Source organism: Chlamydotis macqueenii, chromosome 4 (genome assembly GCF_036417535.1).
Source record: "Chlamydotis macqueenii isolate bChlMac1 chromosome 4, bChlMac1.mat, whole genome shotgun sequence".
Classification (NCBI taxonomy): domain Eukaryota; kingdom Metazoa; phylum Chordata; class Aves; order Otidiformes; family Otididae; genus Chlamydotis; species Chlamydotis macqueenii.
In genome coordinates, this window is record NC_141559.1 from 56,566,675 (window position 1) to 56,585,176 (window position 18,502).

Consider the following 18,502-nt stretch of genomic DNA (forward strand, 5'->3'; position numbering starts at 1 on the left):
ACAAATCAACTTGAGGTAAAACTAACCCTGTAACGTTGCCTGAGGCTTTTTTTTCCCTTCCTATAAGATGCTCTACTGAATGTTGTGGGATATATATTAAGGGCTGAGAGCATTAATCTGAATTAGGTTTCTGTCCTTCAGATTTACATTTGCAGATTCATTACAGTAGATTGTGACGGTCTTTCAGAAAGCTAGAATGAGATCATTACTCTGAGGGACAAAATGAGCATTTAATCACTGCTTAAAATGCAGTTTGAAGAGTCAAGAGGATGCCTGGGTGAGGAAGTAATTTCTCAGCACTGTATCCACATTATGTGCAAAAGACTTCCTTTGTTTGGCAGTGCAAACAGCTCGGGATAGAAGTACAGCACACAGAATGGGTTATTAAAGCCATAAAAACCCTCTAGTCAGATAAGGGTAGGCACAAATGCGTTAGTCACAATAGATACTTCTGCTGATTTGTGCTGTAAGAAATAAGGCAAATGGCAACTACAGGCATCTGAAATGAGTGAAATATCGCTGATGAGCAATGTGGTGATAAACAAGCATATTCCCAAAATATTTTTAAAATTTGGAATAATTTCTAAGCATCAGCAAGTTTGGATGTTGCAAGATGGTCAAAATGAAACAGATAAAGCAAATGCATGTGGTGTATTGCTCTGTGAATATTTTTCTCAAAGATAAAACAGCATTTTGCAAGACACTAGAAATTTACTTCGCAGCGTATTGATTATTATGAGTTAACAACAGAATTTCCTTACTGTCCCCAAAATACTCGTTCTGTAGTGCTTTATTTAGACAATTGTTTCAGTTTATGGTAAAAGTGCAAATTTTTTTGTTTAGTATGAATAATGATATTTTAGGTAAACTTAGGGTATTTTTAATTCTTGTAAACGATTTTTTGTATTTGTTTCATTATCAGAGTAGTACTGATGTATAAACCTAGTAAAAAGCTGAGATGCTTCCATATAATTTAATGTGCATCATTGTTATTGTTTTATTTGGCAGGTAGGTACCACAATGTTCTGGATACTATGGTAGGTAGATAGTTTATGTCTTGGAACTCTTTTCTTTAACAGATGTCAGAAGAATTTTTTGAAATTATGCTTATACTGTAAAATGTAATCCAATATTAGGTGTACATTTATACTTGTTTTGATAGCAGCTTCAGAATGGCACTGTAAGGACCTACTACTTTCAGGACTTTTTGTTTAAAACTTTAATTCACTCTTGTCTCTAAGGAATGTATCTTTCTGTACACGTTAAATGATATGAACAGCATCATCTTAAACAATCCTAGTTGATAGTCTGAAACAGTCATTCTGCAGCACAAATTTTATGCATAGTCAGAAAAAATATTTTTTTTTTTTTTTTTTTAGGTGAATATATTGTTATGACAGTTTACTTCCACCTCAGACGGAAAATGGGTTATTTTATGATTCAGACCTATATCCCATGCATTATGACCGTGATCCTTTCTCAAGTTTCATTTTGGATAAATAAGGAGTCTGTTCCAGCTAGAACTGTGTTCGGTAATTATTTCTTTTTTTTTTTTTTTTCTCATACTTCCTCTTCTAATGACTTTCACTAGAATAGGCCTTTTTAATGCATTGGGGTGTACTGCCTCCATACTAGTGCAGAAACAAGGGAATAATGTAAATTCAGAGGAATTTTTGCAATCAATGTACAAAAAATGTTGTTATGTGAATCCTTGGAATCTGAAGAGAAACTTGGAATATTTAACCAGAAGGGTGACGTAGTTGCCTCTGGCAAATGGATGTACACCTGTGGGGAGTCTGCCTGCTCAGAGGAGCAAACTGGGAATACCTGGCCCTGCGTAATCCAGTCAAGCCTTCAGTCCACATCCAGAGAAGTTTTATCCTCCAGTGGACAGCAGTGTAATTACTTGAACTCACACCTTCCAAAATTATTTTAAAATAATTTGATTGGGATTGTGCGAGATGTGCAGATGTCTTCTTACGAGGTATCTGTGTCATCGGTGGAAGCTTACTATGAGTAAGAATTAAATCCTGTTACTGTAATTTCATATTTAGTGCTTTTCTCTCCTTTCTGTCATTGCCATTATGAAAATGAATTAAAAAAGCAAAATGATCGCAAGATATTAAAATTGCCCTTGTCAAAATACAGCATGAATGAGATGCTAGAGTGAACTCTGAAAATAAAAACCAAAAAACTTCTATGGAAGACAAAGGATAAGAAATTAAATGGAAATACGATTCCTAACAAAGTGGTAGGATAAAAACATTTTTAAAAACAGTCTTTATGGAGTAATGTCTTGTCTTTATAATGTACTATAGTCTAAAGCAGGACTAATCAGGAAGAGAATGTTCTACAAAAAGTCTTTCTATAGATAGATGCTGGCAGGAGTGATAGGAATTAATGTTTCTATGTGACGGCCATTCAAACATGTAAGTAGAGTCTGAATACTGTTTAGTATCACAAATTAGACACGGTTAATTATTAGCTATAGGAAAAACAACCTGTAAACCTCATAAGAACCCCAGTAGCTCTCAACTCAGACATTACATTAGGCAAACAAGTATATTTCTTCACATGCCTTTGTAGTGATGTTGAATAATAGTACTTTTTTTTGAAGAGAGTATTGCCCTGAACTCAAAAGGTAGAATCTGTATTTACAGACAAAATGTAATAATTGAAAATGTGCAAATTATATAGCAATAGATGTAATATGTGTCATTATATCCATATGTGAAATTGAAACCAAATAATAATAATAAAGTTTGGACATCCACTAAGTTACAGATAAGTCTCTAAAATGCCTTTGAAAGCAAGTGGCTTAAAGTATGGCTAAAAGGATCTCTTTAGTTCTCTGACAAATTCCAAAGAGACCATGTTTTTTAAAGGTTTTCTTAAAAGAAGATAGAAATGTTGTAGGCAAGAGATAGGAACGAAACCAGAATATTTGCTATGGTACCAGCTTTCTAGAGGAACTGTCAGAAGAGGCTAACCAAAAGATCCTTCCATTAGACATTGCATGATTAGGGAAAACCTGGCAAAGGGAAGAGAGGAAGAATACACAAGGAACTAAGGTACATCTGGTTGTGATTTCTGCAGTCAGAGCTTCAGACACCTCAATCCGGTGATTGTGGGAGAGTGGTGTTTCTTAGAGGAAAGACAGCAGTAATTTTCAAACAGGCTTTTAAAATTCATTTTTATATTAAAATACTCTGAATATATTTTTATATGGTTACATGCATTTCTAATCAGAAGTTTGCAGTATTTAGCTCTTGGTAGTTACGGTTCATGTGTATATATAATATTTTTACCAGAATTTAGTTCCATACCCTGTAAATCCCTATGGCACATATCCAAGGGCAGTTACAGTGGCAACTACAAGTCTCCCAGAAGGATGACTTAATAGGGGGAAAACCAATAAAGCTTTGTCAGTAAACTATAATACTGTCATGGCCTCCCCTCTCCTCCTTGTATTTGGGGAATGGGTGGTCATTCAAGTCACTTCACCCTATTCTTGCATCTGTTAAAAAAAAGTCTTTAAAAAGACAATTCAGACAAAGTATTTGCTTGAAGTAGACAAAGGTAGAATCAGGAAGGTTAGGATGAAGCAAGAATGGGTTTCTTCCAGGAAAAAAATAACTTTCCTTTTTTTTTTTTTTGTCAGATTTAAACATTTTCAGTGGTGTGTTTTTCAGCTTCTTCCACTGGAGAAGGTTTTGTGAGTGTCGTAGTTCAGCCCCAACGGGGACCAGACTACGCAGTCTCTCTCTCACTCCCCCCCACTCTCCAAGAGAATAGGGGGAGATTTAACAAACAAAAGAAAACCAGGAAAAAAAAAAGCCAAACACGCGGGTTGAGATTGAACAAAAAGTAAATTTAACAGTAATGACAGAAGAAAACTAATAGAGTGATAGAACACAAATACAGTACAATAGCTCACAACAGATCTCCACATCCAGTCTCTTCCAACTAGGAGAGCCTCCCTTCAGCCCCCTCCTCACTTATATACTGAGCATGATGTCAGATGGGATGGAATAGCCCTTTGGCTAATTTGGGTAAATTAACCCCAGCTGTTAGCTAATTAGTTAACTATCCCAGCCATAGGGGCTACCAGCTTCAGTTCTCCACCCAGCTCAGGTAAATATTAACTCTATCCTGGCCAGAACCAGGACAGTGAGCTTGGATCTGTGTTTTTATTCTGCTGAGTTTCCTCTGAGATACTCTTTGTGCTTTTGTGAACTGTCTGTTTTATATATATATATATATATATATATTTTCTTCTTTAATAGGAAAAACTGGTTTCTTTGTGTCCTGTTCTCTGTATAGCAGTGTCTAGATGAAGCTTTTCCGTGTTAGATTACCCAGATAGGATAGCACCATTTAGGTGCTATGTTGGAAAACATGCTTTTAGTTATTTTGAATTCTTCTCAGCATGTGCATCTCATCTTGAATTAAAGTAGGTACAGTGTTCTTTTCATGAGAGTAAAGACATCTCCATTTGTATTCAGTCTTCCTTGAGGTTATCATGGTAGGACTTAAGCAGTGTTCACCATGTACTTGATATTTTATATTTGTATAATATGGCATATTTTGGATGAAAAAAAAGAAAAAAAACCTCATACCTTGATTTTATACAGCATGTATTTGCATTTGAAGTATTACCATGAAGTGGTCATATTTGGAGTTCAGTTTTCATGCTTGTACACTTTAATTAAAAAGTTGTTCTTTCAGAAGATGGAACTCTAATTAAATTTTTTTCGATTGACTAGTAGCAGAAGGGTTTAAAAGATAAGGTGATGGATTGCTAATTACCAGCATTGTTAACATAACATACTAGTTTTCCTTAGCACCAAAGTAATTTGCCATGACTTAATGGCACCTGGATTACAAGTGGGGTCAGAGGAACAGATGCAGAGTAATAGGTGGCATTCTGAACCCATTACAGAAAAAATCATGTTTTTGTTGCAGTCTCAGGAGCACTCCCCTTTTTAACAACATAAATTATGTTCAAAAGTTTTGAAAATAACTTATTGTAAGAAATTCTACTGAACCTGATATGATAAAAATATGAAATAAAAGCTTCCATGTTTTCTTCATGCGAACTGTAGATGATCTGCTGAAGTCATGACTTCCCATGCCTCCTTTAAAAACTGGTTAACTGTTCTGTGTGCACAGCCGCTCATAGGTAAATGATGGTTGCCATGACTTAAATCTAATGCACTATTCACAAGCCACAGAGAAAGACTCCTAAGTGATTTAAAATTCTTAGTTTAAAGCTGCTTGTCTATTCTTGCTTTGTTTTACTCTGATTCAGCAATGCTTTTGCTTTATTTCTTTGAAGGAATAACCACAGTGTTGACAATGACAACACTAAGCATCAGTGCAAGACATTCACTGCCAAAAGTATCCTATGCTACTGCCATGGACTGGTTCATAGCGGTCTGCTTTGCCTTTGTGTTCTCCGCTCTTATCGAGTTTGCTGCTGTCAACTATTTTACTAATATTCAAATGGAAAAAGCAAAAAGGAAGACAGTAAAATCCCTTCTTGAATTTCCAGTTGCTCCAGTACAAAGAAAAAGAAGTACAGAAGAGACACTCACGGTATGTTTTCAGCTTGTACAAACGTTTTCTGTCTTTTTGGTAGCGTTTCTCGGTAAAAACTTCCTCCCAGGGTGCCTCTGAGTTAACAATGCAGTGTAAGTCAGCCTAATGGAAGGCTAATGCTATACTATATTCAATGATTAAAAACTTGTAAAACATGATTTGTTTCTTACTTCCATTAATGAATTAACTTGAGGGAGAGAAGGAGGTTATGTCCATCCATACCTGCAGTCTCTTCAATATTTAGTTGTGTTTTGGTGAAGGTCAGTTAGGATGGGTGTCTTTAGGAAATTAACTTTCCCTTTGCACATCGATTCTGGTTGGACTGGTTATACAGACCAAGATATTGCAGATTATAAGGGCAGCATGTTGTGTGGCTAATGTCTTTAATGAATTAAAATGTGCTAAAGCATTGCAGTTGTACTTTGGAGCACCTCCCTAAACATCACAGTTCTCCTTCATTGCATGTATTGCTTACCTAGGGTTTTCTTTCTTGATCAGTTACAATTTCAGGAATTTTTGAAGGATGCTGGGTGAAACCTTTGTGTCCACCGTAGCTTTTATTTTTATGTAATTTGCGTATCTCTGCACAGGAGCTCACCTCAACTCCTGAAAAGGTTTTGGGGCTCTGTTTAACAAAGTGCTTTCCAGCTTTCATAGTGCCTTGGATTTATTGTGGCTTGTGTGGTAGCTATCGTGGTGCATGGACCAGTTAAGAAAGGCTCGATCTCATTTCCAGTTGAGGATTTTCCTTTCCTCCCTTTTCCCATTCCCCTGTGCTTACTCTTTGCTACGTCACTCCTTTTATTCATGAGGCACCTAGCTAACAAGGTAATTACAGCACTTGCACTGGCCATGCGGTAGGCCGGTAATTCCCAGCCATGGCTAACTCTCGGCAACACCACTCGATAAGTAAGATGCTGACAGCAGCATTGTAATTCACTCTTCCTGTCAGGCTGACTTTGTAATTTCCTTTTCTGAGCCATGATTTAAGAACCACTGCTTTAGGCTAACTCTTGGTAATTTTGTCTTCTCTCTCTTTTCATGTCTCATTTGTCTCCTTCCCTATTCATCTACTCTTTTTTTTGCCTTCCCACCCCTTCCATTTGCTATCGCTGCTCAGCTGCTGTCCACCCACTTCCATTTTTCTTCCTCCTCTTTGCTCTCCTACCATAGATGTTTTCAATCTCCTGGCTGTGTTGTTCTATTAGCTCCCATTTCTGCTTAAAAGGATAGATGTGCTCCTGAAGAGTTTGTTACACACGTCACTCTGTTGGCTGCTAGTAAGAGACGGCAACAAGAAAAAGTGTGTTTATAGTAGCTTGCCTTGTACATAGAGGTATTAGTGCCATTAGTTTATGCTAAGCTTCTTGACTGTACAACACGCAGTTTAGTATCATATCTTGGGCACTCCTGGGGAGTGTTAATAAAGACTACTTTTGGTGATAGTCAGGTTTTGCTTGGGTCTGTAGGAAAATAAATTACCTAAGAACAGTTTAATCCTGAGTTTATTTATAAGAATTAATTAAAATTAATTTTAAAATAGTAGTTTTCTCAGGTAGCAATCATGGAGGCTTAACAAAACTGTTTTGATTCATGGTCAGAATTGCTATAAGTCAGTTTGGTATCATGTATAGTCATTTACACACGTTTTAGAGAAACTTCTTTCTCTTTTTTCGACACATAGCTTCATCCAGTTCAAAAGCTAGGTAAAATGAGATGTGAACAGGAACAGTTCTATTCCACTGCTAAATTAATACCTCTGTGATGGATGTGGTAGTATGCTTACAGGTTTGGGGGTCTTGAAAGCACTCAAGGGAGCAATCTACTTTTTCTGCTTACACATTAATGTTATGAATATGTGAGTGATAATTTTGATTGTACCTTGAACTGTTATTTTTTTTTTTTATAGCTTTTCCTCCATTTCTGCCTGTGCTGAGACTTGAGTCTTTGCTCTTGCAGCATGGGGGTGCAGGGTGAGCCCACAGATACTGCTATAAAGGCTTTGTTTTATCATGCCTTTCCATGACTAGAGGAATGACTTCTGTTCTGGTCTCCTGCTGCACAGAACAGAAGTGAATATGGCTTCTAATGCAGTAGAAGCTAATATATCTGTTAGACTCTGCTTTCCAACCTGACATGTAATATAGTCCTCTCCTTAAAATTTGGAGTTTTGCTTGAAAAGGTTAATCCAGAATTTCCTTATGCCTTACTATGAATCTGATTTTTTTTTCTGCACATATGCTATCTAATCAGTGCTTGTTTACCAGAGATAACAGAATTTCAGCTTCCTTCTGAGTTTGTGGTGCACAAAGAATGCCGGACAACAACCTCACCGTAGCATGTAATCTGTAAGCATTGTTTCTTAACATAAAGAGTACACATTTTGTCTCCATAGCTAAATGACAGGCTTTGATTTCTTAACCCAGTTAGTGTTAAAAAAAACTCTGTACTATGTTGCCACTATTGTGCTAGAAATTCTGCTGTTAGTAATACAATTGCCAGAGCTCAAGGAAAAGTTTTATTTTAAACTTGAAACTCTTTTCAAACAGATTTTTCCCAATCTAGTAAATTTGCCAGTCTCCCAAAATTAAAAATTTTCACTTAGCCCAGGGAGGAAGTACGTGTAAATTGGGAAAGAAGATGCCTGAATAGCTAAACCCTACAGTTCTTTCTGGTGTGTATCTCACCATTTGCAACCTGCTTTGGATCTTCTGCTAATTGGAGTGGGAGATCCCTCTCTTATGCTTGTTAGGTCTGTACTTTTGCCTGCATTGAAACAGCATACAGCTGGCTGTGCTTCCTTTCTGTAGTTGAGGTCCTATTTGTGTAGGTCCCCTGAAAACAGGGAAAATGCAGAGTGATTGAGGTTGTTAAGGGAAACAAACAAGGTGATATTATACTTTTAAATGAGAGTTTCATTTTATGGCTATTGATTCTGCATTATTCACTGGGTCGTAGAATCATAGAATGGTTAGGGTTGGAAGGGACCTTCAAAGGTCATCTAGTCCAACCCCCCTGCAAGGACCAGGGACATCTCCAACGAGATCAGGTTGCTCAGAGCCTCATCCAACCTGGCCTTGAACGTTTCCAAGGATGGGGCATCCACCCCATTCCAGTGTTCTACAACTCGCATTGTAAAATTTTTTTTCTTAATATCTAATCTAAATCTACCTCCCTCTATTTTGAAACCATTACCCCTCGTCCTATCACAACAGGGCCTACTGAACAGCCTCTCCCCATCTTTCCTGTAGGCCCCCTTCAGGTACTGGAAGGCTGCTGTAAGGTCTCCCTGGAGCCTCCCCTTCTCGAGGCAGAACAGCCCCAACTCTCTCAGCCTGTCTTCATAGGAAAGGTGCTCCAGCCCTCTTATTGTCTTTGTGGCCTCCTCTGGACCTTCTCCAACTAGTCCATGTCCTTCTTATGTTGGGGCCTCCAGAACTGGACGCAGTACTGCAGGTGGGGTCTCACCAGGGCAGAGTAGAGGGGCAGAATCACCTCCCTCGACCTGCTGGCCACGCTCCTTTTGATGCAGCCCAGGATGTGGTTGGCCTTCTGGGCCACAAGGGCATTGCCTGCTCATGTGGAGCTTCTCGTCCACCAGCACTCCCAAGTCCCTCTTCTCAGGGCTGCTCTCGATCCATTCTCCGCCCAGCCTGTATTTGTGCCTGGGATTACCCCAACCCAAGTGCAGGACCTTGCATTTGGCCTGGTTGAACTTCATGAGGTTGGCACAGGCCCACCTCTCCAGCCTGTCAAGGTTCCTCTGGATCGCATCCCTCCCTTTCGTGCATTTGATTTCTCCCCTCCATCTCCAGTAACATAGTGGGATTGTCGTAGAGGGGTTCTCGGAGGGAGCAAGTTGGACTATGAAACTGGATTCCCTGTAGAATGTGCAGATTTCACTGTCTGATAGTACTAGAAATTAAGCATATTAATTGTAAAGTTTAATAAAATAAAGATAAATTGCATGTAATTGGAAGTTCTTTTTTAACATGTATGTGTTTGACAAATTTCTGACTAGAATTAAAGTAGGTTTTTTATATTGAATCAGTTTATGTATTACTCACACTAATAATAATTCTTGCTGGTGGGCTGTTTTTTTTTTTTTTTCTTTTTGGTCAAAAACACTTTTTCAGTTGTCTCTGGATCAAAGGCAACTCCTATCATTATGATCAAATGATTTGGGATGTGTTCCTTCATGTTATGTATTTCTTCCCCACAACCAATACATCTTTTCTGTAGCAAACATGGACTATATGCTTTTCTAAGTTATTCTCTTGTGTATTTATATTTACTTTTTTGGAGCCACACAGTGGGTGTGACTGATAGGTGTATTGATTACAGTTAACATTAAATTAATTTTGGAGGCTAGCCAAGTAGTCTGAACTGTGTTAATTCCAACAAAAAAAACCCTGCTGTCAAACTAATTTACTGGGCTGGAGACAGCAGGGGCGAGCAGCCAGCCTTTCTAGTGCCTGCAGATGCAGCGTGTGCTCCTCTATAATTTGATTTGGTTTTAGCCATGGTATTATTTCACCTCTTTCTACTCTCCTCCTCCTCCTCTCTGCCCCATTTCAACTCTTTCTTCTTGTTATCTGTAAGTTTCTGATACAAACTTAATGTGCTTCCACAAGGAAGATTGCAGTTCTGCAGTAGACATCCCATGAGTAGGACCCAAGCTTGTTTAAGGTCTGCCTTGAGTTCTCAAGGGACTTGGACAACCTCACTCATCCCTTCTGTCAAACACAGCGAGATAGTACTGGAGTCTGTCTAAGCCAAGACAGATGACTTGCACCATGGTCTCCTGTGATATCCTTGTCTTTGGAGCAAGTTAAAATGCTCTCAAGTTAGAATGAATGAACTTGTCCCTAAATGTTCTGAATTCCTTTATTTCACAAAAGCAGAGGTGTTGTTGCAAGTCAGTGTGTGATGGAAATGAATGATTTATAGTTTGTTATTGGACTCCTGAGTCTATTTTTATGCTTCTGCACTATTTCCTTTTCACTGTATTCTTATGAAGTTTATTTTTAAAGACCTACCCAATTTTGGAGATAAAGAATGCTACTGAAAAATAGTCTTCAAAAAATAGGCTCCTAAACACTGTGAGCATGAGCTTCAACCTCAACTGTTTGTTAAAAGTGTGGAACTTGAAAAAACAGGTCAGGCTCAAACAAACCTTTTGAGTGGAATAATTTCTCCAAACTCGGTCACGAGTAGATGGTAACTCTCGAACTTTCTTCCTCTTTTCTGAAGCCAGTTAAGTCTCACATTGTCTTAACTAAGCTCCATAGCATCTAGTGAAGGAACTCAAGGTTCAGCCTCTTCAGTGCCACGTAGATGCACAGTACTCTCCTCGCCAGGAGGATCTGTCCTGGGGTGATATGTGACTGATGTGTACCTGAAAAATGTACAAGAAACATTGTCACATGGACAACCTTCATATGTGCTTTCATGTGATTAAATGTATTTTCTGTGAGGTGTGTACTTGCCTTTTAGTCATATGATGGACGCAGCTCAAGTTACATGATGGGGGATGGGAGGGAGGATCCTCTCCTCAGCATTTGGTGAAAAGTATGTCTTCAGCAATTCATCTCTGTGCCCTGTCTCATGGCCTCCAGAGCTGGATGAATTGGGCTGGATGAATTGTTCTGATGGGCTGGGTATAATCCAGAGGTCATAGGCTGGATACTTCTCTTTTTTGTTTTGTTTTGTTTGGTTGTTTTTTTTGTTTTTTTTTTTTTTTATTTGTGTGTGTGTGTCATATGTCTAAGGTCTACAGTGTAAGTGAAAGTGGAAATTTTAACCTTTGAACCGCAGCTTCTTTTTGAATATGTAGACATATTGAGTAATGAAGAGAGGTGCATAAAATGTACCATCTCTAGAGTACGACTGGAAGGTACTGGGAAGTGCACTTACCACTTAATTTCTTTGCTTCTTCCTTGGGCTAGTAGAAAAATAGCTTCCCCTGTCCCAGTAAATGGAGAAGTGGAGTTAAACCCATTTGTCACATATGAGCAAGGAGTTACCTGAAGAGCAGATAGAACTCAGTGGCAGTACTTGGACCACAAAGTCATGGTCTGTTTACTGAACTCGTTATGTGGATGCATAGCCTACCTCTTCTGTGTGACTTGAATGGTCCTGCATCTGGAACTGCATTTCAATTTTTAAAGATAATAATAATTTTTTGCTGCTTCATTACTTCTATGCAGCTTAGGGGTTTATGATTTTTTTTATTTATTTTTTAGGGCAGTGGCATTGAAAGTTCAGATCCTAATGAAGGATGTAAGGCTCAAGAAATGTGTAGAGCTGATGCAATATAAGGACAGGACCATACAAAGGGAGGCTGCTGTGCCATGTGGATAATTTATATGACATGCTAACTAATTTCTGTCTCTCTGCTTTCATTAGTCAACATTTTTGCTGTCTGTGATTTACAGTCATAATATGCTGGCACTATGTTTAAGTAGGATGAGAGTGGATGTAGGTCATAAACTGGCACATTTTGTACTGAAGGCTATTTGGAAGGTAGGAGAGAATGACCGGCGTAACACTGCAGTGATTTAGTGGGAACTTTACATGTTTGAATAACTGAAGATAGAATAGAACCAAAATGGTTCTTAAAATATTTTATTAGCTGTGATGCTCAGGTACCTCAGGTAGAATGTTTTAGAGATTCCTTCTTCTTCTTCTTCTTCTTTTTTTTGATTGCTTGTTTGGTTTTGTTTGAGTTTGTTGTTGTTTTTGTTTGTTTTTTTTTTTTGTTTTTACTTGGTTTGACAGTGCCAGTTGCTGGGTAGGGCTCTCTACTCATAATGTATAAAGCTAAATATGTCCTCAAACAATAGGATTGGGGCATAAATGTGGGGTATACAATTTAAAATGATTTTCTTAATATTTCACATAGTATGTCTTTCTAAATAGCACAAATTAAAGTGTTATATTAAAAAATTTGGTCTCTTTCCAAGAACCTGGTATTGCTCTACCTTAAACATGGTTGAGTTTGGAATAAATTTACACTGGAAGTAGAAACATTTGTCTACTGGAAGTGTGCAACGTAGTATTAGGTTTGGGGGCTAAATTCTCAGCTAACTTACCTGTGATGTAAAAAAAAAAGGCTGAGTGTTGATAAAATGAACAAAATTGTTGAAAATCAAAGACAGGGAATGAGGTTTTTCTTTTTTTTTTCTTATTGATAGTGGAAATACTTTTTGTTTGGGTTGTTTATTTATTAATTTATTTGTTAATACGCACAAAAAGCAGGAGTTTAGTTTCAACACCTGATTTATAACTAAACAAGAAATCCTGCAGGAGTGCTAGCTCCCTAAACCTTAGAACGAAATGTGGTAATTACTCTTCAATTTTCTATAAATATTATAATGAACTACCACAATGTCAGGCAAGGGAATATGAGGGATGTGCTCTGCTGTTATTCATGTGATGCTCAAATACCTGACAGTGTTTACTGTAGTTACAGGAAGACTTAATTTAAATGATATGAGGATTACACTTTTATTTTGGAAACCAAAGCATAGCTCATTAATGTCAATATTTCAAGTGGTTATTCTAGAAAAGACTATACTCCATTGTTTTTAATTTTAAAAATATGCTTAAGTGCCTCTCTCTGTCATGTTATCTAGTGAAAAGAGACACACCTTATGGTTTCATCATTAGAATAAGCAAGAAAATGTTGTTTAGCATGAAAATAACTTTTATTACTAATATCAGTTGCAGGCATTAAGCAAGGTCTTAGATTGATCTAATTGCAATTTCCTTCCTTTTTTTTTCCTTTTTTTTTTCTCTTTTTTTTTTTTTTTTTCTGTAGGCAAACAGTAAGTACTCAAAAAAATATGTGGTAGCATTTCAGAGGCTAAGTCAGAATAAACCTGTATGGTGATAGCAGTAAGATTTTCAGATTGTTCAGCATCCCTTATAGTGCAAATTATTAAGGAGTTTATAGTTTTCCCTATGATGATTACTATGAAATGATACCTTTCAACACAAGCCTCCTCATATTTTTTTTGGCTAAACCTTTTTCTGTGTTTACATTTAAATTTCAGTTTTGTTTCCCTTCTGCAAAAAGTTTTCAATACTGGGTGAGCCCAGTGACACCAAATTGCAATTGAATTTCACAGCTGTATGTGAGGTTTCTAGCTGCCTTCATTTTTACACTGGGAAAACTGGAGTCAGAAGAAATAAACATTGAGAGGCTTGGGAAAATCTATGAGGCAATGAGTGTTCAAGGCATTTTCAGCAAACTACTGAAGCAAATTTAACTATAGCTTTAAGGTCATTGAAAATTGAAAGATACAGAAAATAATGAAGGTCTTTGGTCCCTGATAAGCTCTTTTTCCTTTCATAGATGTTATGCAGAGCACCTCTGCAGTTGGTTAGCACACAGCCTATCCTAGCAGATTTATTTCTCCCTCCTTGTAGTTACATTTTCAGGTCTTTCATTTTTCTCATGATACAAGTGAAATTTTTAAGAATAGTACACACCAGTACTTAGGAACCATATACATGCTTACATACATATATGTATGCTTGTATATGACTCTTAAGCACCATACAGATGAATGCATTTATTTGGCATAAATTTGGCATCCATTTTTTTCAAAAAAACTTCTAATTTATGTCTCTCTGTAACCTTGAATTCACTTTTCTTCCAGCTCGTGCACTTTTAGGCACGTGTAATGGTGGAAAATAAGATGGGGTGCTGCTCTTACCTCTCCTACCATCCCATCACATGATTTGGATCACAAAATGAGCGGCATGGATGGTGTGCTGGCTCTTACAGTTTATCTCCCCTCACTTTTTCTCCCCAAATAATCTGCATTGCTGTTTGCACTCCTAAACCTATGGACTAGAATTCATTCTATTTTGTGGTAGGTGGAGCTTTTATTTGGTCGTATTCCAGGGCTCTGTAAAGCAAAACAAAATCTCTAGTACTATTCCAGTAAAAATTTGATTGACTGGCTCCACAACATAATAGTAAAACATGGTAGATTTCTCCTCCAAGTTGCGCATTTGCTAGCAGCACGGCAATATGGTGACTCAGTGGGATTTGGGACAGGCAGCATTATTTACACTGATGACAACATGCTACTTCCCTGGTAAATGTCAAATGGTGTGAATTTGGCAGGCTATGTAATGTCCTCCCAGAAGAACAGACTGTTTCCTTAGGAAGGAATGGTAAGGATAAAAAACACTATGGTAGAATTTAATAGGAAAATATTAATAAATTACCACACAAACAATTTTCATGTTGCAGCTAAACAGTGAGTAATGCCAGACTTTTGGTTGCTTCAAGCCTTCCAATTTTTACATGAGTTTTTGTTTTAATTAATTGAGATATCCCAGTTTGGGAAACCTATGCTTTCATATAGCACATCACTGACCTTCCTATATATTTTTTTACCTGTGTCTTGTTGAAGGTTTAATAGTGCTGTCATGGAAGGCTTTGATTTTAGTCTTGTAAAATTAACAGCGAGAAGTAAAGATGTTTATTTACTGTTCACTCTTCATTTCATTATAGTAACACCTCTTTGTTATATGCTTGATTAATAAACAATTAAAATTCTTCTGCGCAATTTTAAAACTGCTTTGATCGTGGCTCATGGTACCCTTTTCAGGTTTGGTTTTTTTTTTTTTTTGGTGGGTTGGTTTTTGGTTTTGGTTGTGGTTTTTTTTTTTTTTTTTTTTTTTTTTTTTTTACTTAGGGAGGTTAAGTATCCAAAATGGTGATTAGGCACCTAAAAGGCTTAATTGCTAAATTTCCCTGGGTAGGCATGTACAGAACTGACTTGCTGCTTTCAAAATGTTTACCATTTGCTTAGCTGGAAAAATACCTACTCTGTTTCATCCGAATGGCCGGCATGCCTATTAGAGACAGCCTCCCACAAACCCCACCTGGGAGTCCTGCCCCTTCTGTCTTGGAGAACTGTATTAGTAACCAGTCTAGGTTAGACTACAGGATGTTAAGTTCCTATTCGAGCGGCTGTTGTTATGTTAAATAATTTATATGTGGGGCCAGGGAGAAGGAGAGGAATTGATTCTGGAGCCAGCTTGTCTGTGCATGCACTGCAACAGGAGGGTGAGATTGAAGTATGCAGAACGCAACAGCTGGAACAAGGAATGAGAACCACTTGTCCTGGAATATCCAGTGGCCTGGTAGGGCAGCCTTCCCCACTTGAGATGTGGGAAGCCTGTGTTGATCTCCCTGCGACAGTCAGGGCAGATTTCAGAAGAGGTCTCCTGTCACCAAACCTAGGTTCCCATCCTGGTCTCTGGGTGGCTGTAGAGGAGGACAGAGTTTTTGTGGGTGTCTTTTCAGTGTGACTTTGCTATCTAGCTTCAGGAAAGAGCTCAGAGCTGGGAGCACTGGGTAGAGTTGGATGGTAGCTTCTGCAAAGACATGTAATCTAGGCTCTGATCCTACCCGGGGTATTTCTCTCCAGCTTTGACAGCTGGTTGTTGGATGTGGAAGTGTTAGCTCTATCCCTCTAGAACTGGTACCAGATGGTGGTGTTGTGACTTGTAAAATTCTGCTGTGAAATTATCCCTGAGAAATTGTACTGCCTCTGTCCCAGAGAGAGATACCACTTGAGTGAAATCCTGTGTGAAAGATCTGCTAAGGATCTAGAAAATGCAGCAATGAGCTCTCTGTTTCCATGAACAAATAGTGCAAAAGCAGGCCTGGAATGTTGCACAATGTTTTTGTGAAGATCTGTCCTAGGATGAGGCAACGCAGGTCTTCTGAAGTGTCTATATCTCCAGCCCCAGGATAGCTGAACTCTTTTCCAGGGAGTGCTAAGGCAGATTAGAAGAATAGCTCTGAATTATATTGCAAATGCATGGCCCCAGTTTTAATGTGTAGTACTTCTGGTTCTGTGAGCTCAGGCAGTAGGAGGTCCTTGCTTTGGATTTAAATTCCAGTAGAATGTATCCGTTATCCAAACTATGAAGCAATTTAAAATTGCAGAAACTGTGCTGAAGCTGCCATGTAGAGCACTACCAGGCTATAAGAAGATGCGCTGGACTTGTATGAAGGAGCTAACTCTGCAGATACCTGTACCAACATAAGAATTTCTCACAGCTCGCAGTGCTCTTGGTGTTTACATTCTTAAATACAGTCCTAAGGATGAAGTTGCCTGATGCCCTGGTAATCTCTTTTGTCATTGCTGCATTCTCCCCAGGACATGGCATGTGACTTTTACATAGTGTCCCTGTTTTTCTTACAGATTCTAGGTTAGCCTTATCATAGGGATTATGCACTGTGGTTGTTACCAGCTCTCTTTGTTCTGTAACAGGATGACTAAGTTTGTCAGTTCAGTATTGTACATTGCTGTGCTGATGATCCCCTTCCCATGAAGCTCAGCTCAGCTGCTGCCTGCTACTTCAGTTCATGCTAAATTTGCAATCTTGACTTCACTGAAGTGGCTTGCTTGACAAGAACTGGTAATACATACAAAACAATCCAGTAATTTGGGGGTTTTTTTTGGCTCAAGTCAAGGCTTCTGCAGGCTTAGAGAAAGTTTCAGAATTTCCACATTATGTGAGCAGCTGTTTATAGTGTGCAAACCTTGTTAAAATATTGAAGAATTTAGATTGACTCATATTTGTGCATCGTTTTACTGCGGTAGTAAACAGCAGTATCCATCATAGTTGAGCTTAAATGGAAAAGCAAGTGATCCACAAACTGATTTTTGGTGATAGATTTCTTGTAGGGGTTTTTTTTGTTCTATACATTCTGTCATAGATGCTGAGTATCAAACTCGCTCCACAGATCTGCCACAGTATTTAACAATAAATTGTATAGATTTATGTTGCGGTATGCTAACAGCATCATTCATTGTATTATTCATGGTCAATTGCACGTGAATCCACTTGTCAAGGGAAGGATACAGCTTTAATTACCACATTTTACACAGGCTGCAAGGAGGTTGGTTTAGTTACCCTATCTTCATGCCAAATAAAATGGACTTTCTGTTCTGAGACCAGCAAAAGGGCACCTTACATCAGGACTTTTTACATAGGAAGAGTTTGTACTGAATGTATCTTTCCCCCACTTCAGTTCTTTTAAACATGAAAATGAGGCAAAATAGCATGTGATGCTTAAAATTAAAATGAGATCTCTATGCTGTTTAATACAGTAAATATTTCAAAAGCTTTTTGCATACTGCATGACAGAATTTGTCTGACAGAATTCGAACCTCCTGTCCTATCTCACGGCCCCCCGCATCCCCAGTAAAGTATGCTTATGCATAGGGTGGGAGCTTTCTAAATCTCTTATGCTGAGGTTGTTTGGGTGTTTTTTGGGTTGGTTTTTGGTCTTTTTTTTAGTTCTATGGGCCAATTAAATATTCATTTGGGTAGAAAGGAGGAATGATAATCAATCTCTTCTGAAAAAGACTGGTGTTCACATTTCCCTATGTTTGGTCAATTCCTCAGCTTTGTTAGTGCAGTCACCTGTCTGCCTCTGGCATGTTGTACCTTTTAGTGTCCCTAAATCAAAGTCTTAGTGATGAATGTTTGAAGTCCCATGGAGTCTGAAACTTAGATTTCACTGTTGCCAGTCTTGGCTGTTAAAAATCAAATAGGAGATTGGTGCTATAGATTCTTGGCCCTAACATATCCCAGCCGACCACAGAACTTTATCCAATAAAGATGCACTACAATTATAACAAAATATACGTTCTTAGATTTTTATCAGAGCTCTTGAGAGCTTTACCTGTGCATGGACAGGAATCGTACTCTCAGATTGCACAAGATTTTGAAACTCTTATCCATAATGTTTCTGCCAGTTAAGGTTCAGAGGCTGAACTCTCCCCACAGGATCAACAGCAAGAAGGTTTCCTCTTGAAGGAGGATACAGCAAAGCAAAGTACTTGCAAATTCTGGTTTG

At 38.2% G+C, this 18,502-nt stretch overlaps 1 protein-coding gene across 2 annotated transcripts in view; it reads left to right on the forward strand.

Annotated features, from left to right (window-relative positions):
• The window catches only part of GABRA4 (gamma-aminobutyric acid type A receptor subunit alpha4), a 43,831-nt gene that overhangs the window by 14,480 nt on the left and 10,849 nt on the right, over positions 1-18,502 (forward strand). For both annotated transcript variants that reach the window (XM_086746229.1, XM_086746227.1), the window contains exons 7-8: positions 1,380-1,532; positions 5,339-5,598. In XM_086746229.1, the coding sequence (XP_086602355.1) occupies positions 1,380-1,532; positions 5,339-5,598 (413 nt within the window). The remainder of the gene's footprint in view (positions 1-1,379; positions 1,533-5,338; positions 5,599-18,502) is intronic.